Genomic DNA, 27,242 nt, shown 5'->3' with positions numbered 1-27,242 from the left:
TAGAGTAGCAGTGGCACTTCCAAGGAGCTTAGGAAAGACAGGAGGGTTTTCCCAGTGCTAGGGGCTGGGGATGAAGCCCAGGGCTCTGCCCTCCTCCCCACATCAAAAGCTCTTGTTCTGCAGTGCACCACCTCCAGCCCAGATAGGAAATACTGTAGGTCTATGAAACTGAAGATATCAGACAAGATATGTCAAACAAGGGAGAAGTTTTCACAAGCAGTTTATTAATGATGAGTGCCTTTTGCTAATTCTTAAGCATATGGACTTCACACCAACAAGAGCAAATTGTCACTCTGGCTGTCACCCCACCCGCATCTTCCTGTGTTAACCTTACCTGATGGTAAAACCAGCCCATTTCTGGGAGGGGTCTTTGGTAGGTAACAAAAGGATTGCCTCAGGTGCAGAGAGGGGATTGAGAGAGACTCAGCGAGAAGCAGAATGGAGGGAGAAGAGACAGTTTGAATGCAGGGCTGATTATGAAGCCAGCATAAAAGTTTATGATAGAAGCCACACCTGTTGGCGAGGGCCTTGAATAAAGCTTCATGTCTCCTGAAACCTGACTTTCTGTGGATCATTTCCTCACCGCCACCCTAAGACCTGCTGGCTGGAAGAAAGGGGTTCGAGGCGCATGGCCTGTGCCATCAGTGAAAGGTCTCTCTCCATCCATCTCACCATTATCCACCTCCATCCAGGACTCAAGAATTAATGTTTTTCTACATGATCATGTACAAGTGACTGTACTGCCTTTCCTGCACCATCACCCACTGTTCCCCATGAGCCCTGCTAACCTGCACTTCCCACCAGAGTGATCAGGACAAAGGAACCGCCTGAGACCTTTCTGGCCAGTGCACTTAAGCCCTTAGATCCACTTATCAGCAAATGGCTTAACCTTATAAGTCCTTTGAAGCCTCATTTTCACTGATTGTCATGAATAATCCAATTCTAGCATCCTTTCTCACTATCCAGACATTCTATTCCAAGAACCAAGTTGCATTATAGATGCTCCCATCTTAATTTTTTAAAATCAATTTATATTTGGTTTTTGGACGACAGGGGTTAATTCTGGTTCTGTATTCAGGAATTGCTCCTCGTGGGTTCTGGACCATAAGAGATACAGAAAACTGAACTTGGGTTGGTAAACCTAAAGGCAAGCAACACCTTACTCACAGTGCTATCTCTCCAGATCCCGTTTTTCCTGTGTGTGTGTTTTGTTCACATTTATAAAATAAGAACATCAAGCATCTTCATCTTCTTGTTTTTGTTTTTTTGGCCACAACCGGTGATGATCAGGGTTTATTTCTGGCTGTGCACTCAGAAATCACTCCTGGCTCAGGAGACCATATGGGACACCAGAGATTGAGCCATGGTCCGTCCTGGGTCAGCCTTATGCAAGGCAAACACCCTATCACTGCTATCGTTCCAGCCCCAAGCATCTTCTTTCAAAATAAAACAGCAGAACTGAAGAGTTCTGACACTTGCAGAAACTATGGAATGTTTGGCTATTTCGAGTTCACACTCATGTCACTGAAGGGTGTGTTCTTGGTCTCTCTCCAGGTTTCTCTCTCTCATCCTTCCCTTTCTCTCTTCCCTCTCTCCATCTCTCTCTCTTCCTTCTCTCCATCTCTCTCTCTCCCCTCCTTGGTCTCTCTCCAGGTCTGTCTCTCTCTCTCCCCCCTTCTCCTTCCCTCTCTCCATCTCTCTCCCTCTTCCCTTCTTCCAACTCTTACACACACACACACACACACACACACACACACACACACACACTCCCCCCCCTTTTTCCCTCCCTTCCTCCCTTTCTCCCTCCCTCCCTCCCTCCACAGGAACCTTGTGTTCCATCCATATAGCTCTGTCTGGAACACAGCTCATGGAGGTGTAAAGGCATTTTGCTGTAATCTCAACATACATGCCATCAAGTAGTGCATGCACATGTTGAATATCCAACCAACCAAAACACAAAGTGCATGATTACATGAATATCCACTTACTGTAATATGCTTGTTATGAAGCATGTTCTATTTCTATGGCCAATGACTTAAGAAAATGATATCGTGAAAGCACAAGAAGTGATGGGCTCTTCAAAAAGAGCAGTAATGAAAACTCAACACACCTGATGTCAAAGTCCCAGAAATGACTAACAACAGATACAAGACAAATGCATTTCCATCTGGCCTCTCTTCCTGATACCATGAGTTGTCACAGCAGGAACAAAGAACCACAGTGCAGAGGGTCACAGTGTTTGCCTAAGCCCCTCCCCCTCTACTACTGAGTTGTGTGAGAGGGCACTGTTTACAGCTGAACGAAAAATAAGATCTTGTTGATATCTTTGAGTAAGTTATTACTTTATCTGTACCATGCCAGGAAACCAAGTTTTACAGCTGCAGGTTAGAATGGAAAAGGGGATCTAGTAACCACAGTCAAGTATGAGTACAGAAACACATGCCCTCACTATAAACACTCAAACAATCACGCACAGTCTGGCACTCTCTTACTTTAGAAAATATTTCCATGTTCTTTCCAGCTTCATGGCCTTCCCCCAACCCTTCTCTCCTGTAGCTAGAATATAACAAATTACCCACTAGTGTTCAAAGGTTTTCATTAAGGTGCTGCAGGCTTGCAGAATAAACTACAGACCTTGTTACCTAGTTTATCACCTGTAGTTTTCTAATTTCAGTCCAACTATGAATTAGTTTAGTTTGTTGTTTAAAGTTCTCTCACAGGCTATCAGCAGCACAAAAGCTTAAGCCTTTTCTCTCTTGACTTTGTTCCTACTTAGTATTTTATAGTACAGAGCACGTACTTTAAAATATCTTTCACAATGAAATAATTGTTCAGCTCTGCAATTCTAGTTGGAAGGAAGGAATAAAGTGGGGGTGAGAATAAAACTACAGCTTCTACTTAACACTCAAATATCTGCCAAATTTTATTATAGGACAGTTGCAAGTGGCCTATTAATTTCCCTTAATTTTTATCTAATTTACTCCATTCAGTTTTGGCTACATCAAAATATGTATCTGGAATTAGTCAAAGACCACATGTTGATGAATAAATGTCTAAGTAAGAGATTTCTATCTAGAAAACCAGTTGTACATCACAGTTACTTACAGTTCATTGACTTTATATAAAATAAGGATATGATAGATTACTTGTGTTTTGAAAAAGCTTTTCAAGTTAGTATCTATCATTTTCTCTATGCAAAGACTGAGATAAGAATGGCCTCTCAGGTATGAGAAACAGATGGCCACCATCCTGTAGCAGGTAGCACGGATTTCATTAGTAAAGAATCCACTTCCTCCCCAGCCGCCACTGAACATCTTCAGTGAAGGGAAAGAACATACTTGCCCACAGTTATGTGGAAGTTGCCGGCAACTTTGTTGACATACAGATGGCCATGAATTCTGCAAGCATCTGGGGATTCTGAGGAATCATCTTCCCTGTGCAAAGAGAGAGAGAGGAGACAGTTAGATCCCAGCAGACAGCCCAGGCAACAAGCACCTCTCTGTGACAATGAAATATTGTAGAGAAAGAAAAAAACGAATAAAGATCAATTTTAAGTAATGTTCAAAATGGCATCTGTTTTCTGAGCTTTGAACAGGGAAAAGGCAGAATAGTACAGTGGGGAGGGCATTTGCTGCCTTTCATGTGGATTACCTGGGTTCTATCCAAGCCCTGCCAGGAGTGATCCTTGAACAGAGTCCAGAGTAAGCCCTGACTTGCAAAGTGTGGCCCAAAAACAAAACAAAGAATGTAGGGGGAAAAGAATCACAGCACAGTGTCCTGCAACCCTGGTGCCCACTTCTCCCCTTAGAAGCCCATGTTCCCTCAAACATGTTACTCTCCCCCACTTCTCATAGTTCCTAAAGAATTTAAAATATTAGTAATTATTGGGGCTAGAGATATAGCACAGTGGTAGGGCATTTGCCTTCTGCTCAGCCTATCCAGAACTGAGGGTGGTTTGAATTCTGCCATCCCATATGGCCCCCTGTTAATTAAGTTCTTCCGATCCTACCTAAGTCTAAGAGAGAAGGTCCTAAGTCATAAGAATTTAGGCTGTCCATCCTTCACATTTCCGACTCAAAAGGGGCAGGAAAGGATGGAAGAGGAAATGAGCTAAGGACTAACACATATGCCTGGCATATAAAAGCTGAGTTCAATCCCCAAGCATGGATGGCCACTGAGCACCCCTTGAATGACAAAGCACCCAGAGTACTGCACACACACGCTATTGAAGTGGTAGAGAAGAGACCTGGGTTACTTAGAAAGGGAGTTAGCCTCAAACAATGATATGCCTTCCTGAGTAGAAATATACCATTTCTATAGTTTACACCAAGTGAACACATGTGTGATCACACAATTCTGACAGACCAACCCTTCTCATCTGAAAAACGCTAAAGCATAGAACTGACCATACCCCAGGCCAGTGTTTCTCAATCCTTTCCTGACTGTGCTCCCCCATGTCTTTACACAATGTTCACCTGTCATCCCTTTGGGTCTATCCTGGGGGCAAACAGAAATACTGTTATCAGTGACAGGAGTCTCTAAGTGAAAAGCTGTACCAGAAACGGCTCTATGGGCCAAGTCCCACACACAGGAGGTCTGGGTTTGATTTATCTCTAGCTTTCTGGTTTCTGAATCGAATGATTCCCCAAACCACTTTCCTTCCCCCCCATCAGAGTTAGGAGTTGCCTTATACACAACCCCCCGCAAGAAAACAAAAGAACCATCTTCAATAAATAGATTGATAGGTGGTATTTTTCTCAGAAAAATTAAACCACGCTGAAATGATCAAAATAAATTCATGAACAGCCATACGCCTAACAGACCTCTTAGGCTAGTTCATCAGGCTCATGCTCTCCTTGAACCTCTCTTATTTATTTTTCTCCATGTATCTCTGCTGCCCAAGCTCTCTCCCAAACACATTTCTCCTCTCTCCTGTCATATCTTTCTAAGTTAGATTCAATAAAAAAAACTACTTTGCTTCACTAAAAAAATATCAGATATTAATTACATATATATACACCTCTTAGGGCTGGAGAGTATAGTAAGTAGAGCATTTGTCTTGCACACAGCTAACTCAGGATTCTCAAATGGTCCCCCAACCACCACCAGGTGTGACTTCCTAAATACAGATCCAAGAGTTAGCCAGGGCACTGCTGGTTGTGTTTCAAAATGAAATAAAGAACATCAAATCTCCCTCACCTCGGTGGGAGTGCTGTCGACGCACTCTTAAAAGCACTTTTAAAAATCACATCTTGAAGTGAATGTTCCTCCTGCAATCTGCTTTGAATGAGCTGCAGCATCCTATAAAACACAAGGCAGCAAGCAACTGAATGACAGAGAAAGGAACACACGAAAGCTCACACTCTAGAAAGGCTGTTTGGGGGCACCTGGACATGTTCATTCTAAAGATATCTTCCTCGGTCCTCACATCTCACCATAAAGTTATAAACATGTTGCAGAAATAGAAGAAATAAAAAGCTAATAAATCATCCACTAATGACACTGGTAGAAAGTCTATTTAATAAAATAAAGGCTTTTCTGGGGATCAGAGAACAAAGACAAAGAGTAGGGTGTTTTGCATGTGCCCAGTCCTAGTTTGATCTCCAGCACTGTACAAGGCCACCCAGCAACAAGCCAGGAGTGATCCCTGAGTACAAAGTCCTGAGCAATGATAGATGTGACCCAATCTCCTCCCTCAACAATTAAATGATTTTTCTACTACAAATTTAGTTTGGAATAAATACTAAATATAAATATAAAAGGCAGAAACAGAAAAGCTACCTCTAAGGAAAATTAAATAAGTTACTATTTAGTTTATAAAAGCAAAATGTCAGCAAAGAAAAATCAAACCAGCCAATTCCAAAGAACAGAACATTACGGAATACATGTTTTCCAGGAATATGTTAGGCTTGAGGCATCTCCCTTGTGTAATATATATGTAATCCAAATTATCTACAAAGAGAGAGAGCGCACTCGCGCGCATGTGTGTATGTGTCTATAGAAAGTCTGATGATACAGAAGTATGTTTAACATCTACCTTAGAAATGACAACCTTGGAAAGATCTAAGGCATTTGCCTTGCACACAGCTGACCAGGGTTCAATCTCTAGCACCTTAGTTGGTCCTCTCAAGCCTGCCAAGAGTAATTCCAAAGCAGAGCCAGGAGTATCCACTGAGCATCGCCAGGCGTGGAACCCAAAAATTAACAATTTCATTTTCCACAGATAGGTATAACATTATGAACAGCATCTAACACTTTACTAATTAAAAGGCAATCTATTCCTATTTACCACTAGTCACGAACACCGAATAAGAGCCCTCCTGAAAGGAAAAATCTCACTTCATACTTCTGGATTAAAATCAGATTTCATAGCTAAATGGTTTGCTTTAAGCACTAGAGGCTCAGAGACACCTAAGATTCAGTTCCTTTGCTTAAATGAATTTGAGTCTGAAAGCTTCCCCAAATGGTGAAATAAAAAATTAAAAAGGCAAAGCCTTTAAAAAAAACAATGGGAGACAAGGTAGGGAGTATCAGGGTCACATATCCAACAGTACTCAGGAGCAACTCCTGCTCTGTGCTCAGGAATGAACCATGATCATGCTTGGGGACTATATGCGGTACAGGGGATTCAAACCAGGGCTGACCACCACATGCAAGGCAAGTGCCTTACCTCCTATACTATTTGTCCGATGCGAAAGGCAAATCTTAAATCTTAAATTTATGCTTTCTAAGCATAAAACATAGCCTAACAAAAAAAGAATAAAAATGCATCATATGAGAGCTAGACTAGTAAATAAAGTACTATTTTTTAATTTATATATATATATATAATTATTTTAGGAAGCCCCTTCTAGCAACTGTGATTCAATGTCAGAACTGAGGGTAAGGTGTTGGAGGGTTACAGGTTGTGAGGGGATCACATGCTTGGGGTCAAAGCAGAACCAACAGCATGCAAAAAAAAAAAAAAGAGCTCTTCTGTGCTCGCCTCTCCAGTCCCAGCATTCTGAAAAGGGGAAAAAAAAAAAAACCTCCACACCAAGCAAAATGAACATATCTCATAACACAAAATTTCACACAAAATATAAATGGGATAATAAAATGCGTATGAAGAAAATAAAGGGCAGAGCGTTAACATAAATACATAATACAAATAATTAGGGGTAAGAGATAGTAAAGCAGGTAAGGAGCTTGATTTGCATGCAGTCAGTCCAAGTTCAATTCCTGACACCACATATAGGTTCCTTGAGCCCCACCAGGAATGATCCTTGAGTGCAGAGACAGGAATAACCCCGGAATATAGCCATATATCACCCAACTGCTCCCATCCCTCAAAAAACAAAAACAAAACCCTAACTGAAACAAATATAATATCATTTTTACCCATCAAGCTGACAACATTTCAGAAGCATCTGGTAGGGGCCAGAGTGATAGCACAGCAGGTAGGATGTTTGCCTTACACCCAACATTTTCAATCCCTGGCACGCTATATGGTCCCCAGAGCATGCCAGGAGTGATTCCTGAGTGCAGAGCCAGGAGTGACCTCTGAGCACCACTGGGTGTGGCCCAAAAACAAATAAACAAAAGTCTAATAACACCAGTTATTAGTGAGATTGACAAGAATAACTGTCATCATATGGCTTTAGATTACAAGTGAAACTACTATAAAATACTACATGATGTGTTATACATGATATCCTAATGCTTATAAAAAATACCTAGAGAAACATTAGTTTGTAAAGAATTGGCAAGACAAAACAGAACAGACTGACAGAGATCTCTACTGACCATGGCATTCTATTCATTCATGCATTACCTCTGCCACTCTTTTTGCTGTGGAGAAAGTTCAAATATTGCCTGAAATAAAGAAAAGTACTGTCACCAACAGTATCTAATTCCTTTGGCTTATAGAATAATACTTAAGATTTTTCTTTACGAAATGAATATAAGTGCATATGATTTATAAGTCAAACTAAGTATCTTAAATATGTTATTTTTACTCAAGTATAATATAAAGAAATTTTACTAATCATAAATATTTTTTACAAGTTTATAGGATTTCCACACTTACAGGAACAGATACAAGGTGATGATCTATCCTAACGCATTATCATAAACACAAAACAGTATTTTAGAACATTTTTAAAAAGCATCCCAATCAGTACACCTCTGCAGACCCAAGTTAATTTGCAGTGCCACAGATCAAACACAGGGTATTTTATCCTCATACATGCAAGGCAAGTGTTCTATCACTGAGCCTATAAATCTGATCCTTCTGTAACATAATAGTTCTGCTTTTTAAATTACAGTACTAGGGCAACAGAGATAGTCCAGTGGGCTGGGTGCTTTCTTTACAGACAGACAACCCAGTTTTGATCCCCTAAGGTTCGATATAGCCCAAAGGGCCACCAGGAATGATCCCTAAGAACAGAGCAGGAGTAGGTCCTGAGCACTGATAGGTGTGGCCCAAAATCAAAAACTGTTTTTAATTATGGTACTATGAATTTTCTGTCCATAATGAAGCCTTACAAATGTCTACTTTCTGATGAATGTGGAAAGCCCTCATACAATGGAAAGGACATGCACAGCACCCTTATTTCTGACTTGTGATTAACTCTCCTTCTGAGCCCATTTTCACAGCCTGCCCAGAACAAACTTGTAGACAAACACCTATCAGTCCCATACATACAGGGTACAGCGCTGCAGTTGTACCCCAGCCACTGTACAAAACACTGTCCTGGACTCTGTAGCAGCTGGGAAGGAAACATGAGTGCCCCAGCACCCCAATCTGGATGACGCTCTTGCTAGTAACTCCCATCTCACATCGTCTTCACAACAACTAAAGATAATTTAGGAACTTTTTCAAAATCACAAAGTGTCAGTACTAAAACCAGGCTGGCATGTTCTTAATTATTTCTTTCTATAATGAAATAGGAAAGCACTGAGTACCACAGAATACTGCATGCTTACAGCTTGCAAATAAGTGATATGAAAATATGTCTGGGCCAGCAATGCCATACCTGACAATAATGGGGATCAAACAGAAATGAGAGTCAAACTTAGGGCCTTACACAAAGCTTACACAAAGCTTATGGATTCCAATTCCAAACCTTTGCTCTCTCTCTCTAGCAGTGAACTTGAACACTCAAGTTTTTGTTTGTTTCTTTTCTGAACCATACCTAGCAGTGCTCAGGTGTTACTCCTGGCTCTGTGCTCAGAAATCACTCCTAGCAAGCTCGGTGGACCACATGGGATGCCAGGGATCGAACCTAGGTTGGTGCCAGGTCTGCTGTGTGCCAGGCAAACACCCAACCCACTGTGCTATCAATCCAGCCCCTGAAGACTCATTCTTAAGTAGTGTGACATGTAACAAAATGCTAATGTCTAATGATAACCCTCTCTCTCTTTTTCCAGGCAAGAACTTAATATGCTAGAAAATGTATTATTATTACTCTGGCCTCTTATTGTTTTCTTATCTTTTAAAAAATTTTTTATTAAAGTACCAGGATTTAGAAAGCTATTCTTAGTTGAGTTTTAGATATACAATGTTCCCACCACCAGTATTCCCAGGTTCCCTGGCCATGACAGTTAAAGGTGTTTCTTGAGGACCGAAACTTCTACCTATGCTGATATCTGACAGCAGCCAGTTTTATTTTGTTTTGTTACTTTAGAGGGATATATCATGCAGTACTCATTCAGTCCATTCTCCAGGATCTCACTCCTGAACAGTGCTTTGGGTTTAAATGCAGTGGACCCAAGCACCTTGAGGCCTGTACTATCTACCAGATACAAAAGTTGTCATTTTAATACAATGGTACTTTCTGAGAAATCACTTGTGTCCAACACAACTTATACTATATAAAATCTGTTTCACCAAGTTGCAAAATCAGGTTAGAAACAAAAAAGTGCAAACAAAATTCCTCCTAGATATGCTATTTTATTCTTTAAGATGAAATATAGCTCAGATATTTAAAAATATTTAAATCCGATCAGAGTAAAATTGAATAAGACACAGAATTCCTGATTAGAGGAAAAGGAAAAAATTTTTTATCACTGTGATAACCAAAATAAAACCATAAGAAGCAGGAACCAAAATAATTAAAATGATTTAAAATAACTCAGTGGTTTATTCAATATGCACCAAAGCTTTGGTATTAGATAGCACTTTCCTTCCCCCCACTTAATTTTACAAATCATACAGATTACTTTTGAATTAAGAAAAAATATACAGAAATGCTATTTTAGACAAAATTATAACCAAAGTCAAAACTGTCTTCAAGAGATCAGTACCTAAAGTAATGAGCAATACCTTACAGTATAATATATATATATATATGCACTTTTAAAAATAAAGTATGAATCAAACTTACAGGTTCATAAACTAGACCATCTGCAGATGCAACCATTGTTTCTGCTAAGTCCAATACATCTGCTCCAATATCTGCATAAGAAAATCAGGGTTAGGGGCTGGAGCGGGAGTACAAGCGGTAAAGTATCTATCTGCCTTCGCATGCTAGCCTAGGATGGACCCCGGTTTGATCCCCCAGTGTCCCATGTGGTACACCCCAAGCAAGGAGCAATTTATGAGCGCATAGCCAGGAGTAACCCCTGAGCGTCACCGGTGTGGCCAAAAAACCAAAACAAATAAACAAAAAATCAGGGTTAGAAGATTTAAATTTTCATGTTCAGGAACAACTTGATCTGATAATGTCACCCATATATGATGTCAATAAGAAAACTCAGTAGGGAGAGTTTTCATGTTTCAGTGATGACTGATAGGTAAGCCAGTAGGCCAGGCAGAAAGTGCACTTACACTGACACTTCATGGCCACAGTGATGTCTATGTTGATCCTCAATTTGCTAAGAAAGATAAAAAGGTGAACATTAGCCCATATGAATATGTGAAGAAATTCACTAATCAGAAAAACCTGTACTTCCTATCTCATGAAAATAAGCAAATACATTTGGATATCCTTATTTTATGACCAAATAATGACACTTCAAAAGTAAATAGTACATTTGCAATTATTCCAAAAGGCTTTCTGAATTCAGTTATTTTTAACTGAATCTAGCTGAATTAACTGAAATTTTTAACTGAATTAATTGAACTTTTAGCCTTCAATGCAACTAAATAAACTGATTTATTTAATACTCAAGTGCTGCATAAAATAGAAAACTATTATCCCCATTTTGTGGAAAAGAAAAGAGTAACTTAAGTAGATACATGTAGAAATTGGTAGGCCTGGGGCCGAAGAGATAGCATGGAGGTAAGGCGTTTGCCTTTCATGCAGGAGGTCATCGGTTCGAATCCCGGAGTCCCATGTGGTCCCCCGTGCCTGGCAGGAGCAATTTCTGAGCATGGAGCCAGGAATAACCCCTGAGCACTGCCGGGTGTGACCCAAAAACCAACCAAAAAAAAAAGAAATTGGTAGGCCTGGAACTAAGGATTAACAATATTTCCCTATCAAGTATAATTAATAATTATGTGTGCCTGCTATCTCCGGTCAAAATACAGATACAAATCAAAGCAAAATGTATCCCTTAACTAAGATACTCTACTTTCAATGATTTAAAAGATTATCACTGAGGCCTGGGAGAGGGCTCAGTGTTAGAGGCACATGGACACCTACTTCCCATGTGCAGAAACTGGCATTCTCCCTGGGTTTCATGTGGTCCCTGACATCTTAGGCATTCTTGGAGGCCTCATCCTGCCCAGCAGACACCACTCACTGGGTACACACTGGCCCGTCTGGCTGAGCACTGCTCAGAGTGGTCCCAAAGCACAACTTGGGAGGACCACAGCCCAGATTTATTGTCCAATTCACAAAGAAAAGTGCGATATTAGAAAACTGAGTAAACTGTTTCACAATCTCTACCACTTCAAAAGCTTAAAAAAAAAAACACAATGTTCTCCTAAATTTTATTAACAAGCACACATGGTAACCCTTCTTTCAGAATGCAACCAGGACTTACGGTCCTAAGAATGCTTTACTTAACATATGTAATTATTGAGAAATTTTAGGATTATTTCTTAAGAGACAAATTAATCAAGTCCAAATATTTGTATCTGAGAAAGCAGTTGCTATTTGTAAAACAATTTGTAACTAAAGGCATTTCAAGAAGAAAAAAATAAGTTACCTAGAAAAGTCTTTGTCTACTTCATATTCATACTTCATCCTTGTTTCTTGATATACTGAAAATTCCATTATGGTTAATAAAGCCATAGTGGTAAATGCTATTAGAGAAACTGAAAAATCCAATAAAAAGAAAACACAATTAAAACTACCCCCCAAAATAAGTAAACAACCAGAAACTATCTCAATTGCAACTGAAATTAGCAAACAATGCATCCTCTGCCACTTGAACACCAAGAAAGGTTTTTTTTGATTAACAGGGGGTGGTGGGGAGTCTAGCCACAACCCTGTCAGGAGATATTCCAGGCTCTGTTCAGGAGTGAGCATATGTAGTGCAGGGATAGAACCCAAGTTGGTTACATGCAAATATCTTACATCCTGTAATATCTTTCAGCCCTTGAAGAAGAGAAAAATGGTAGAGAGGGGTGTGTGTGTGTGTGTGTGTGTGTGTGTGTGTGTGTGTGTGTGTGTGTGTGTGTGTGTGTGTGTGTGTGTGTGTGTATTTTAATGTGTGTGTGTGTTTTAATGCCATAGGGGGAATGCTATAGAGGGCTTAGGAAATTTTACGTAGAATTACAGTAAACTGTAATTGTATCTCTTACAGATTTCTGAGGATTCAGTGCTATGTTATTTATTTGTATTTAAAATACCATATTTTCCACGTATAAGACGACCCCCTACTTTTCCTGCTAAAATATAGGTTTTGGAAAAAAAAAATATATATATAGGTTTTGGGCTATATTCACCATATAAGACTACCTCTCTTTTAAAGCATGCCAAATGGGTATTAGAAAACATAAGAGAAAAAGAGTAGAACCCTCAAAGGTTAACAGTGTATGTTTAATAAAGCTAGACTTTGGAGTGCCAACACTCATTTTACGTATTCATTGTAGTGAGTGACTGATTTTTTTCATTGTGATCTACATTGAGAGCAGGGAGAGGGGGCACCTCCAAGAGCAGCTAGCTAGGGTGCAGTGATTAATAGGACAGCTAGAGGGAGACAGAGAGCCTCCTCTGTCCCATAAAAGCTGAACAGAGGACTGAGCACAAGAAAGCTGCATACCCAGCAGTAACTCAGCTCCTCTGTGTACAAGATGAATCAGGACAAGCAGAGGACTGAGTGATGATGCCTGGCAGCCGGATGGGATGCCGTGGTAAGAGGGGGCAGATCACTCGTCCCTGAAGCTGGAGTAAGTTTCAGCATGCCATATAAAACGACCCCCGACTTTTAAGAAGTTTTTCATTGGTTAAAAAGTCATCTTATACATCGGAAAATATGGTAACAATTATTACATATAAGTATAGATTTTGATCTATAAGATAATAACTTCAGGCAAAATCTTTAACAACTGTTTGCTCCTGGGAAATCATGAATAATCTGATCACCTATGAGAAAATTAAAAGCTGACTAGTTCTGGGCTTTAGGCATTAGTAACTGAGCCAACCAGTTGGCTCCTTCCTAGACACCTAGATGTAACAATAGAAGACAAGATAATATTAAGAGTGGGAGGGAACACTGAACATAATAAAAGGAGAAATAGCTTCTGGCTCCTATGAGAACTAAAATCATTTATTATTGAAGGTGAGGTTATATGGTTATGAGTGTTAATATTTATGTTTTTGGTATGTTACTATATTTCACTCCCACTAAAGTACTGGATAATCCCCAACTCTGGCCTTCTGTCACTTCCAATCTGTATCTTCCTCACTTAATCCCAACCTCCCACATTACTCAAGACCTCAGTTCTGTAGCTGGAGGCAAAGGGTTTGCTAGCCTTTTACTGTCTATCCAACAAGCTTTTTTTTTTTAATATGGAATGCTTCACAAATTTGCGTGTCATCCTTGCACAGGGGCCATGCTAATCTTCTCTGTATCGTTCCAATTTTAGTATATGTGCTGCCGAAGCAAGCACTCCAATAAGCTTTTTAAAAATATATATCAAAGGCTTTTCTTTTAAATGTCTATCATTTTTCCTAGAATTTAATGAGTACCAACATGAACAGAAATGGTTGTACTATTAAGAAAATCACCTTATTTCTTTAACTTTAAGGAGATCTTAATAGATTTGTCAAAATTTATGATGCAAACTTTTTATTTCTTTACATGCAAAAGATACAACAAATGGCAAAAAATAAGCCCAAGTTTCCCCCATAAAAAGATGAGAAATAGTTCTGATAATTAAAGTGTTCCCATAATTATATCTCACCTTTAAAAAAAAATAAATCAGGGGGCTGGGGAGACAGCATAGAGCTGGCCTTGTAGTTAAGGCCAGCTCAATTCTGGTACCACATGGTCCACCAGGTACTGCCATATGCAGCCCTAAAGCCCCAGCACCATCAGGGTCTCCGGTATCTTCAACATCATCAGGTCAGAGAAGTAACACATCCACAGGCCCTAACACAGACCACATGCCTCATTGGCAGAGTCACCTAGATGGAGCTCTTGGCCCCCGAAGCATCAACTGGGAGACTCCCAGAATGAATTTAAAAAAAAAAAAAAAAAAAAAGGTTGATTCTCTACAAGCCATTAAAAACCTACATCAGAAATTCAGTATCTGGGCCAGAGCAATACTACAATGGGTAGGGAGCTTGCCATGCATGCCTCTGACCTGGGTTCACCCTGGCATTCCAGAGTCCACTGAGCAATACCAGGAGGGATTCCTGAGTGCAGAGCCAGGAATAAGCTTTGAGCAATAGTCAGGTGTGGCCCCCCCAAACAAAACAAAATATAAAAAAAAAAAATCCAAACTCTTTGATAAAACTCTCATCTATTCTGCAATCTGTTATATGTCACTTTCTGTATAAAATAAAGGAAAACTTCTATAGACAAGTAAAGAATTATGTCAAAATAATTAAAATGAATCAAGCACCAAAATATTGTACTAACAGAACTTCATTTTAGGCTATAAACTTGAAACAAGAATAATAGTAAGTCATTTATTACATATTTCTCAAAATGGGTGAATCTTTTGTAAAATTTTTATTAGCTCTTCATTGGGAAATAGTAAACGCCATTAGTACAACTCTTATGTATTTCAATATTTACTAAATAAGCACTTTAGGTTCTCCTAGAAATATTTTATAATTATTAGCTTACCTTTCACCATTCAGCCCTATTAGGTAAACACTAATAATACTCCCATTTCACAGAAGCTAAAACTGAGGAGACAGTGAACTTCTTTGAGGTCAGGTATGTGGCACTACAGTAGCACCCTAGAATACAGCATCTGCACCCAAAATCTGGGTTGCCCAGCAACGCCTCCTTGCTTCTATGGAATACTGGGAAATGCAGGAACTACCATTCTAATGTAGCAACTATCAATTCCATCCAAATAGTACCAAGCCAGTTCCAATAACCCAATTCCATCTTCTGACCTCACTAAGGCCATTACACAAGTAACTGCAAGTACCCAGGTGGTGACACTGGGATGAACATGGCTATCATATGGGCTGTGCTGAGGCACTACCAGAACAGTGACTGAGGCACTACCAGAACAGTGACAGGAGTACTGCAGGGGAGTAGAAAGAACAGACCTAACAGACCTAACTCGATCTAAGGGCAGCAAACCCTGGCATCACATAATGCTGCAGTTCTCAAGGTGCCTCAAAGAGGGCAGCTCTTCTAGGAACTAATACTTACCTGTACCCCCACTGGCAGATGTCTCTACATAGCTGTCAGGAACTTTTGGAAAGGCATCCAACTCTTTCACCAAATTTAAAGTTTTCTTCCGATTCAATCGCCTCATCTTCAGGAAAATCTTCCTCTCCCTTCATATGGCCCTGCTGAGAAGGAAAATGGGCAGCATGTGAGGACTTCAGGGAAGACTTAAGGGGCCTTCTATGAAGGCCACAAACAGCTCTGGGAAGAACTCTGCATTATACTGCTCTCTGCTGCTCTGAGTGAGTCACAAAGTTGCCAAGACCAGAAGAAATGGTACCAAAATATAGGACAGAAAATCAGACCACCTACAAAATACACGAATTATTAAGAATAATCCTTAGCTCTCTCCCCTTAGATTTTCTCCCTCGTCCTTCAATAGTCCCCTAATAAAACTATATTCCTTTAAAAAAAAATACACACACACACACACACACACACACAAGGGGCCGGAGCAGTGGTGCAAGTGGTAAGGCGTCTGCCTTGCATGCTCTAGCTAAGACGGACCACGGTTTGATCCCCTGGCATCCAAATATGGTCCCCCAAGCCAGGAGCGATTTCTTGGCGCACACCCAGGAGTAGTAACCCCTGAGCGTCACCAGGTCTGGCCCAAAAATCAAAATACCAATATTTATATATATAATATATATATATATTAAAAATACACACACACACAGAATCACCAATGCCCTTCTGGCTAAGTATCTTCCTGTTTAAGGAACTTATCATATCCTAAGGTAATATTCTAGGTTGTATATAAAAACTAGATTATGAAAATATTCTTCGTATAGTAAGCCTATGCATTTGGGCTTTGGGCCACACCTGTGCAGTGCTCAGGCCCTACTTCTGGCAGGGCTTGGGGGACCATGTGGTACCAAAATCAGGGACTGAACCAGGTTCACTGCACACAAGGCAAATGAGTTAACCCCTGAATATCTCTCCAGCCCTCCAAAGTTTAAAATCCCAGAGAGAGAGAATTAATCTATCACCCAAAATACAAATTTTGCATCTTTTAAGTTCTCAATCTATGTAATACTGGACAATCTTGAAAAATACTAAGTCACATCAGAAAATACACATTATCAGCAAACAATGAAAGGGTTAGGACCAGGGTGCAACTCAAGGTGCTGGCTGGGCGCATGCTCTGCATGCAGGAGACAGAAGTACTGCACTGTTCCCCTAGCACATTGTAGAGTTACCATCAAGCAGAAAACCTAGTATAGCCTCTGAGTACTGCCCAGTAAAATTACAAACCAAAAAAGATAAAATTGTTTGGATCCAGCCCAGTTTAATGGAGACTAGGAAAGAAAAACCACCACAAGAAAACATGAGAGGACTTTGCTGAACTCTATGATTTCCAAATTATCTATTTTTGTAATAAAAATACTTAGTAATTTCCTGATATTCTTTTTTATCAGTATGCCAACTATATCTTAAATGATCTCTATAAATACTAGAAGGATACTATAAAGATTTACCAGAAAGTCAAAATTGCAGCTATATAATCAATACCAAATAGCAGAATAAAACACATGGCCAGGGAGACTACTGAATATCTCTGTAAGGACGAAGATAGCACCTGGAGTCCAGAGAGAGAACCCTCAGAGAAAGGGCACCAGCTAAGGAAGAAGGTGAATGAGGACAGCAGGCAGTGATGGACTCCCCAGAGTACGAGTCCTGTTCAGGCTGACCAGTCAACAGGAAGCACTATGCTGAAGAGAGCCTGATAAGACACAAGTTGATTTCATTTGCCATGAAAAGCTTCCAATGAATTTCCTTAGCTGGTTCCATGCTCACAAGCGCCTTCAGATTTTAATTGCGAATTCTGCCCCCTTACAGCACCACCTCTACTTTAAACTCCATCTAGCCTCTCCCTCTCCTTCCCTGCAGGATAGGAGTCTCAGCCAAGAGCTACAACAGTAGCTGGGTTCATCCACACCAACCACTTCCCAAGTCACTCTCCAGACTACAACCAATCCTTCTAAAACATAGGGGATGACTTTAACCTCTGGATAGCTTCCAGAACAGTTTGGACTCTAGTTTACTGATAAAACCCTTCAAAAACAAGCCACCTTTTCTTTCTTTCCCCTTCTTTTTAAACCAGACTTCTCTAGTGTTTCATCCCAGTTAGTCTCTATCACCTCCCAGTACTTAAGACATGCTGATCTCAAAAGTAACTGCTCCTTTGAGGAAACCCTTCTATAATCGAAACATTGGTAACAGCTCACACTCCTTAAAGGCAGCACCTTTATCATACTATTTCCAGGTACTTGTTTAACTTTCTCCACTGGATGATGGCTAATATGATCTTCAAAGCCTGGGACAGGAGATATTTGATAAATATTTACTAGAAAGAGGAAGGGTAGAAAGGAAGAGTAGAAAATTTCATTAAAGGAAGAAGGAAAGAAAAAGAGGATTTCAACTGAGGAAATAGGAGAGAAAAGAAACAAAATAGAGAATGGGGGGAAGGGAGGGAGAAAAAGGAGGGAGGGAGAGAGGAAAGGAGGAAAAAATAGTTCTGAACCAGTGAAAGGCATGGATATAAAGCCAAAACTCATAAAATACCTAAAAGGAAAAAAAGAGATATGCCTACTACTTAAATGAGCTTTAGAATTGTCTGGAGACTCTCTTGGGCCCGAAGAGATAGCACAGCGGTGTTTGCCTTGCAAGCAGCCAATGCAGGACCAAAGGTGGTTGGTTCGAATCCCGATGTCCCATATTCCGATGTCCCATATTGTCCCCCATGCCTGCCAAGAACTATTTCTGAGCAGACAGCCCCTGACCACTGCCGGGTGTGGCCCCAAAACCAAAAAAAAAAAAAAAAAAAAAAGAATTGTCTGGAGACTCTTAATCCTGATCAATCCCAAGAGAAACAAGCCAAAATAAGTACTGAGACTGCATCAATCTAAAAAGCCTCCATCAATGAAGCCACCTCTCAAACAAAAAGGCACTGTACTGAATGGGAAAAATTCTTAAACCTCCTATGTCCTATAAAAGATATACTATACTGTGTATACTGTGTAAGCTGTACATAATAATAATAATACCCATAAATAATTTGGCAGAGGCCATTACATGACACGTAACCAAAGAAGACACATTAACAGCCAACCGGCACATGAAAAGATGTACAATGAACCAGGGCCTAAAATACAGCATACTTTCCTTATAGCCTACCTGGGTAGGAACCCCAGTCCCCACATATGGTCCTCTGAATACTACTACCAAGAGTGGCCCCTAAGCACAGAGCTAGGAACAGTCATTGAGCAAAAGATAGGTGTGCCACCAAACACCTTCCAACCTGCCATTAAAAGATAATCTCCAATAACTATTCCCTTTTATTTCTCTCTCAAACTGTCCTGCATTTAAAAGTCAACCCCAAAACTCCAGAAAAATCACTGATAACAGCTGAATCTTATATAATGCTTTGGAAAATTGCCTAAGAAATTAGAAACTGCCTTTGAAGCTGGGGCAGACATTAACAGCATTACAAGTATTATCTTATTAAGCAATCTAAGTAATGTTACACATTACAGATTCCATCACTGTGTCCATCTGACTATAAGAAAATGGGATACTTTCCCAAATTAAATATACACTTCATGACATTTTAGTGTGCTTAATTAAAGTTTAATGATGCAATCAACAAAAGTGATTTATTTCTCCTTATTCATGTTTAATGAATTAACTTCCAGTTTTAATATAATTTTCGGCAATGAGTAATATTTAATTGGTTAAAAATTATGGGTCAGAGAGATAGTACAGCAGGTTTGGCACTTACCTTAAATGTGGGTTCTATCCCAGTACCATAAATAGTCACCCAAAAGCATAGAGCCATGAGTGACCCATGAGCACAGAAACTAGAGTGACACCTAAGCACAGAACTAGGGAATGAGCCGCAAATAGAGCCAAGAGTGATCCCGGAGCACAGAGTCTGAACAAACCCCTAAACCAAAAACATACAGCAAAACACAGCAGGGTACTACCCAGAGGCTCCAAAAGTATGGTCTCTAGAGGTGCTATGGCAGAGGGTGGAGGGCAGCCAGAGGGCAGGCCCCAGGCACAGTCAGAGAAGGCAGCACTGGGGCCAGAGAAATAACATGGAGGTAAGGCATTTGCCTTGCATGTAAACGGATGGTGGTTCAAATCCCGGCATCTGATACGGTCCCCCGAGGCTGCCAGGAGTGATTTCTGAGCACAGAGTCAGGAGTAATTCGAGTGCTGCCAGGGGTGACCCAAAAATCAAAAACCAAAAAAAAAAAAAAAAAAGAAGGCAGCACTGCTCACACATCAGTGACCACTTGACAATGGAGAAGGAATGGCTATTTAGCCACCCAGTCCTAAGAAATGGATACAAAAACCAAATGACAGAGGAAGCAAGACACAAGCTATACTGGCCAAATGACTCTAGAAAAAATAAATCACCACTTTCTGTAATTTGTAATTACTTGTTTATATTTGTTTAGAATACTTTAAAGTTTGGGGCCAGACAGATAGCATGGAGGTAAGGCATTTGCCTTTCATGCAGAAGGACGGTGGTTCGAATCCCAGCATCCCATATGGTCCCCCACGCCTGCTAGGGGTGATTTCGAAGCCCAGAGCCAGGTGTAACCCCTGAGCACTGCCGGCTGTGACCCAAAAACCAAAAAGAGGGGCCGGCGAGGTGGCGCTAGAGGTAAGGTGTCTGTCTTGCAAGCACTAGCCAAGGAAGGACTGTGGTTCGATCCCCCGGCGTCCCATATGGTCCCCCCAAGTCAGGGGCAACTTCTGAGCACTTAGCCAGGAGTAACCCCTGAGCATCAAACGTGTGGCCCGAAAAACCAAAATAAATAATAATAATAATAATAATAAAGAATACTTTAAAGTTTATGAAAGATAGTTTTACTCAACAAACATTACATTTTCAAAAGAATACTTTTTCTTTCAAAAGCTTACTTTGTACAACAGAATCATACATAGTGCTTTAAAACCCCTTCACCCTGGGGCCGGAGCAGTAGCACAGCGGTAAGGTGTCTGCCTTGCCAGAGCTCGCATTCCCGGGCATCCCATATGGTCCCCCAAGCCAGGAGTAACCCCAGAGTGTCAACGCATGTGCCTCCTCCCAAAAATACCCTTCACCCTAACTCTCTCTTAAGCTTATTTTGTGGGGTCCTATGTTCCAAATAAGGAGGGATGCCAAAGGATCACATGTTGTAGAATCTTATGCTTCTCTTTCTCAAGCCTAAGTTTCCATTAACACTACTCCAAGATACCTGACCATACCATGTAGCCAATCTGGAAAGGACACAAGGGAGCAGTAGGAAGGTACACTAGACAACAGCCAGATCAGAAGCTAGAACTTCTTCATCCCCCTCCCTATATAAACTGGCTTGTGTTGGCAGGGGTCACCTTCTTTGAGAGGTGGCCCTGCTAGCCAGCCAGTTTGGAGCTTGTGGCTGACAGAATAAAGTCTTGCTTTGCTTTATTTCAATTGTGTGGTCTCATCCTTCAACTTTGGATCCTAACAATTTAATTATTAGGATCCCGGTGGCTCAAGTGGTAAGACATCTGCCTTGTGTCCGCTAACCTAGGACAGACCTCAGTTCAATTCCAGCGTCCCATATGGTCCCCAAGTCAGGAGCAATTTGAGGCATAGCCAGGAGAAACTCCTGAGCGCTGCCCAAAAAAAAAACAAAAATAAAGAAATAAAAGTTTGACCAGGAATACTGTGATCAGAAAACCTGTGTCAATTTAGGCCCTAACCCTAAAATTGTGCCTTTCTATGATTAACAGGTTCTTAATTAGGAGGGTTTTGAATTTGTAACTCCTGTCAGTCACTAGAGAACAAAGCCCTCTCTCTTCCTCCTTAGCCTTAATGCATTCTCTGCTTGTCCTATTGCTACTTAACCCCATCACCTGTTTCAGTGATTTCAGTTCCACTGTCACTGAGTATTTCCTGTCTCCCTAACACTACCTCAGAACTCCCTGAACCCCATGCTGACTTTCTTGAGCAAGTACTACAGTCACGAGCAGTATCTGCAGCTGGCACTTCCAAACTTTGTGCTGCCACCTCTCCACAATTTATACAATTTATACAAAAGAATGGATGTGAGGCTGGAATGAAAGCACAGTAGAGAAGGCATTTGCCTTGCAGGTGTCTGACCAGAGTTTGATCCCTGGCAATCCAGTATGGTTCCCCAAGCCTACCAGGAGTGATTCCTGAGTGCAGAGTCAGGAATAACGCCTGAGCACCACCAGATGTGACCCCAAACCAAAACCAAACCAAAACAAAAAAAACAGGGGGCCAGAGCAGCAGTGCTAGAGGTAAGGCATCTGCCTTGCAAGTGCTAGCTAGGACTGACCATGGTTCGATCCCCCAGCATCCCATTTGGTCCCCCCCCCCAAGCCAGGAGCGATTTCTGAGTGCATAGCCAGAAGTAACCCTAGAGCGTCAACAGGTGTGGCCCACAAACAAACAAACAAACAAACAAAACAAACCACCATATGTTTGTTCTCTGGAGAAACTGGTGTTACTATGCATTCACTCAGCTTTGCAATCCAGGAAGGTCCTCAATGTCCCAAATCCTGTTATCATTTTAAAATAAGAAGGAGAAAGAACGTAATGACTACCTCATAACTTTTACTCAAGAAAGAAAGAAATCACTGAGAGGCCAGAGCTATAGCACAGCGGTTAGGTGTTGCCTTGCACGCCGCCAACACAGAACAGACTCTGATTCGAATCCAGCATCCCTTATGGTCCCCCAAGTCTGCCAGGAGCGAGCCTGGCAGGAGCAAATTTTGAGTGCAGAGCCAGCTATGACCCAAAAACAAAACAAAACAAAGAAGTCACTAAAAAAAATGTTTCTTGTTCTCCAAATAAATTTAAGAATTTATATGCTCTTTTAGATTTATGTTGTCTTTGAGGAAATAGTGAGATGAGACCTATGGGTTAAAAAAATCACTGGAGCTACCAGATCAGTAGTCTGGTGGGTAAGGTGCTAACATGCATACATGTTGGAGCCCAGATCCACAGGGGATATGTGATTCCAGAGAACAGAAACAGAAGAAAGCCCTGCACTCCTTTGAGTGTGGCTCAAACCAGAAGGGGGCGGGGAGGGGAGGGGAACCCAGGGCAGATGAAGCAATGGAACTGATCTAGAAGGCAATGGCATATAAGGAGGGAGGAACAGAGTTTGTACCTCAAGAGGAATTGCACCTTGGTAGCAGTAGCTGAAAGGAAGAAAGTTTAAGTAAGCAACTGAAAAATGAAGTTTCCTGGGGCATTTACCATAGAGAACAAAGATCCGTTCTGGGTCAGACATACTTATGTTGGTAATAATACCCAAAGACTATAGAGACGAAGTCCATGGTTGAAAACTTGCCACAAAGGGGGAGTGAAGTTAAGAGCAGAGAAGGGAGTGCTATAATAGTTGGAAATGATCACTCTGGTTAAGAACTGGATGTTGAAAGGAGATAAAGTGATATGCGTGATACCACTTCAGTAACCATATTGCAAACCATGGTACTTAAGAGGGAAAAAAGAAAAAGTGTCTGCCATGGGGTGCGAGTGGGGGGACACTGGAGAGAATGGAGGTGGGAAGTGTACATTAGTGAAGGGATAGGTGTTGGAACACTGAAACTCAATCTTGAATAACTTGGTAATTGTGCCTCATCATGATTTAGTTTTTAAGAAATATTACAGAAACCAAAAACATGTGTTTAGTTCTTGGTGCTGGCTTTTCTGCAGAGCTGGACACTGAATCCAGGTCTCATGGACACCACAGTACATTTTAGTCACTGAGCAACATCCTGGACAAAGAAATGATATTTTTTCTTTTTCTTTTTTTTTTTTTTTGGTTTTTGGGCCACACCCGGAGGCTCTCAGGGGTTACTCCTGGCTCTGTGCTCAGAAATCGCTCCTGGCAGGCTTGGGGGCCATATGGGATTCTGGGATTCAAACCACTGTCGTCGGTCCTGAGTCATCCGCTTGCCAGGCAAACGCCCTACCACTGTGCTATCTCTTCTTCAGGCCTCAAAGAAATGATTTTTAAAAGTGTGTTTTTCAGTCTCTTTTTACTACATAGCAAAGTACACTTCTGTGAGCACAACATTTAGAGAAGAAGAAAAAACAACACAACAAACTTTAACTATGTCAGGTTGTATTCTACGTGTTTTTGTTCTTTAGGGGAGAGGGAGTGGCATACCTAGCTCTGTGCTTATAAATCTTTACTCCTGCTAGGCTCAAGGAACCATATGGGATGCTGGGGATTGAACCCGGGTCAGCCGCATGCAAGGAAAGCGCCCTATCCGCTGTGCTATAGCTCCGGCTCAAAGAACTAGTTATTACTAAACAGTAACAACCAGCATCCATTTTGCAGATAAAAGAACTAGGGTACAAAGAGGTTAAACACCACCCCCACAGTCCCCAGCACTGCAAAGAATGACCCCAGTCCCCGAAGCCGGACACAGGAGGAGTGTGAACCCAACAAAAACAAATGACAAAGTCGATGACACGTAACACTGGCAAATTCTTAGGACCTGCAACAGGCATCAATGACTAGAAAGAAGTTTATATTAAAAATTAAGTTCAGGGGCTGGAGCAATAGCACAGCGGGGCGGGTGTTTGCCTTGCACACTGCCTACCCGGAGTTCAATTCCTGGCATCCCTAATGGTCGCCTGAACACTGCCAGGAATGACACTGGAGCTCAGAGCCAGGAGTAACCCTGAGGGCCACTAATGGTGGCCCAAAAACAAACAAACTAAATACACTTTTACCAACTGAAGTCACTAAACACCCTCCCACATGGCTTTTTCCTTTACACCAATTCTTTTATATTTTTCTTTTTGATCACAGACAGCAGGTATTCAGTGATGAGCTCTTTGCTCAGGCCCGGCCAACCTTTGGGGATGGATGCAAGGGATGGAGCCCGGGTCAGCCAAAAACAGGGGAAGCGTACTCTTCGCGGTCTCTCTTCAGTCCCGCCACCCCCCAAAACTCTTTAAGTTGCAGTTCCAATCTCGGAAGGGACTTCTTTCCCGAGACAGTTCAAGTTCAAAAATAAATACTTTTCGTGCCCAGGGACCTGAAGTAGGGGTCAGACACCTCCAAGGTGGTGGACTTGGGCCCACCATCCCAAAACGAAAAGACAGGGACTCGCCTTCTCCCCACCACCACGGTGCCAGGCGCCCTTAAAAGCGACTTAATCAGAGGCCCTAGTTTTGGGGCCCGGAGAGATCGCATGGAGGTAGGGCATTTGCCTTGCATGCATGCAGAAGGTCGGCATCCCATATGCCCCCCCCCAAGGCCTGCCAGGAGTGATTTCTGAGTGTAGAGCCAGGAGTAACACCTGCTGCTGCTGGGTGTGACCCAAAAACCAAAAAAGTAAAAAAAAAAAAAAAAAAAAAAAGAATTTAGGAGAGGGGCCGGAGAGATAGCATGGAGGTAAGGCGTTTGCCTTGCATGCATGCAGAAGGAAGGTGGTTCGAATCCCGGCACCCCATATGGTTCCCTCAAGAGGCTGCCAGGAGCGATTCTGAGCGTAGGAGCCAGGAGGAAGCCCTGGTAGCTGCCGGGTGTGAGCCCAAAACGAAAAATAAATAAATAAATAAAAAGATATAAAAGCGACTTAATCACCGGTGCAAAACACACTGAACATATGCCCCAGGCGCACAAGAGTCGGGAAGAGGTTGCAAACCGAAAAATAAATAAAAATAAATAAATGAAAGCGACTTACTCACCGGTGCAAAAGACTGAACAAATGCCCCAGGCGCACAAGAGTCGGGAAGAGGTTGCAAACCGAAAAATAAAGAAATAAATGAAAGCGACTTACTCACCGGTGCAAAAGACTGAACAGAAGCCCCAGCCAGGCGCAGAGTCGGATGGGTGCAACTAGGGGCCACTCGGCACCAACCTGGGCACTGGCATAACCTGCTCTGCTCTGCTGCCTCGGGGTGGCAGAGCTCAAGGAGGCGCCCGGTCCCGGCCCGGCCTGCCCCAAGTTTCCCAGACGCGCCTCCTCGCTCCAACAAGTGCCGCGGCCTCCGACTCCCTCTCCGCCCAAGCGGCCAAGGCCCGACCCGGGCGAGGAGCGAGCCTGGCGCGCCGGGCCCTTACAGCGCGGGACCCTCGCCCCCCAGCCGGCCGGAACCCCAAAACAGACGACGCCCCGGAGCCCCCCCGCCTCGCAGTCTCTTTCACCCACACCAGCGCCCCAACAGTCCCCGACCCGTCCCCGGCCGCCGCTCCTGCATCTACCTGCTGTTCCGTTCCCGCACGGCCGCCATGTTTCGCACGAGCCCGGGCCGCTCGAGTTCGGTTCCCGCGAAGTCTCGCGATAACTGTAAAGGCCAATCACGGAGGAGAAAGTCAGCGACGGGGCGGGGACACGACGTCGAGTTCTCGCGAGACCGCATCCACGCCAGGCTCCAGACCGGACGGGCGTAAAGGGGCGTGGTTAAGTGGAAGTGGAGGGCGTGGTTTGAGGGTGGGGCGTGGCTTCCCTACTAAGCGGCACAGCTTCCTTCCAGTTCCTTTTCTGTACTGTTTATTGACAATGAGTTACCCAGGGGCCGGAGCGGTGGCGCAAGGGTTCAGACGTCTGCCTTGCACGAGCTAGCCTAGGACGGACCGCGGTTCGATTCCCCAGGCGTCCCATATGGTCCTCCCCAAGCCAGGAGCCATTTCTGAGTGCATAGAGTCAGGTGGAACCCCTGAGCGATATCTGAGTGCATTGAGTCAGGTGGCACCCCTGAGTGTCACCGGGTGTGGCCCCCCAAAAATAAAATAAATAAAAGAGAAATCGCTTCTCCAGAACACTAAAACTTTTTTTTTTCTGCAGATAATGATTTTCATTATTCCTATCGCTGACACCCAGCACGTGTGAAGAAACAGTTAATTCGACATCCCCTTCTGTACCCCATCTGTTACCGGATTTCTAACCCCACTTTGGAAATTAATTTTTGAACCCATTAAATAAAAACTGGAATAAAGACTTTATCCAGGGAGCGCTTATTATTATTTCTTTTTTTCAATTTAACAAATGTTTTAATTGCATGACCATGAGATATACCGTTACAAAGTTGTTCAAGATTGAGTTTCAGTCATACAATGTTTCCACAACCATCCTTTGGGAGCACTTTTTATTTATTTTTATTTTTTTGGTTTTAGGGTCACACCCAGCGATGCTCAGGGGTTACTCCTGGCTTAGCACTCAGAAATCGCTCCTGGCGGGCTCAGGGGACCATATGGGATTCCGGGATTTGAACCACTATTCGTCCTGGATTGGCTGCGTGCAAGGCAAACGCCCTACCGCTGTGTTATCTCTCCAGCCCCTGGGAGCACTTTTAAAACGCTTTGCCTCAACTCATTTAATCCTCACAGCCTGTCAATAACATAGAAATTGGGTCAAATGGCATCAAGGTGATTTACTAACCAAAATTGGTGGGTAGGGCAGGCAAAGAAGTCATTTGGGGG

General features: G+C 42.2%; 1 protein-coding gene and 1 non-coding gene across 2 annotated transcripts in view; both read right to left on the bottom strand.

Annotated features, from left to right (window-relative positions):
* The window catches only part of ERGIC2 (ERGIC and golgi 2), a 39,595-nt gene extending 13,511 nt beyond the window's left edge, over positions 1–26,084 (bottom strand). The window contains exons 1-8 of the mRNA XM_049783832.1: positions 26,025–26,084; positions 15,772–15,914; positions 12,136–12,244; positions 10,811–10,857; positions 10,368–10,438; positions 7,814–7,854; positions 5,200–5,301; positions 3,339–3,434 (exon numbers count right to left, since the gene is read on the bottom strand). Coding sequence (XP_049639789.1) covers positions 3,339–3,434; positions 5,200–5,301; positions 7,814–7,854; positions 10,368–10,438; positions 10,811–10,857; positions 12,136–12,244; positions 15,772–15,877 — 572 coding nt within the window. The 5' untranslated portion in view covers positions 15,878–15,914; positions 26,025–26,084. The remainder of the gene's footprint in view (positions 1–3,338; positions 3,435–5,199; positions 5,302–7,813; positions 7,855–10,367; positions 10,439–10,810; positions 10,858–12,135; positions 12,245–15,771; positions 15,915–26,024) is intronic.
* On the bottom strand, positions 13,938–14,044 carry LOC126023478 (U6 spliceosomal RNA). Its single transcript, XR_007500598.1, has one exon. It is a non-coding gene; the product is annotated as a U6 spliceosomal RNA (small nuclear RNA).
* Positions 26,085–27,242: the final 1,158 nt, after the last annotated feature.

This window comes from Suncus etruscus, chromosome 11, assembly GCF_024139225.1.
Source record: "Suncus etruscus isolate mSunEtr1 chromosome 11, mSunEtr1.pri.cur, whole genome shotgun sequence".
Classification (NCBI taxonomy): Eukaryota; Metazoa; Chordata; class Mammalia; order Eulipotyphla; family Soricidae; genus Suncus; species Suncus etruscus.
Note: the sequence above shows the minus strand (reverse complement) of the source record. Positions and strands in the feature narration are given on the sequence as shown.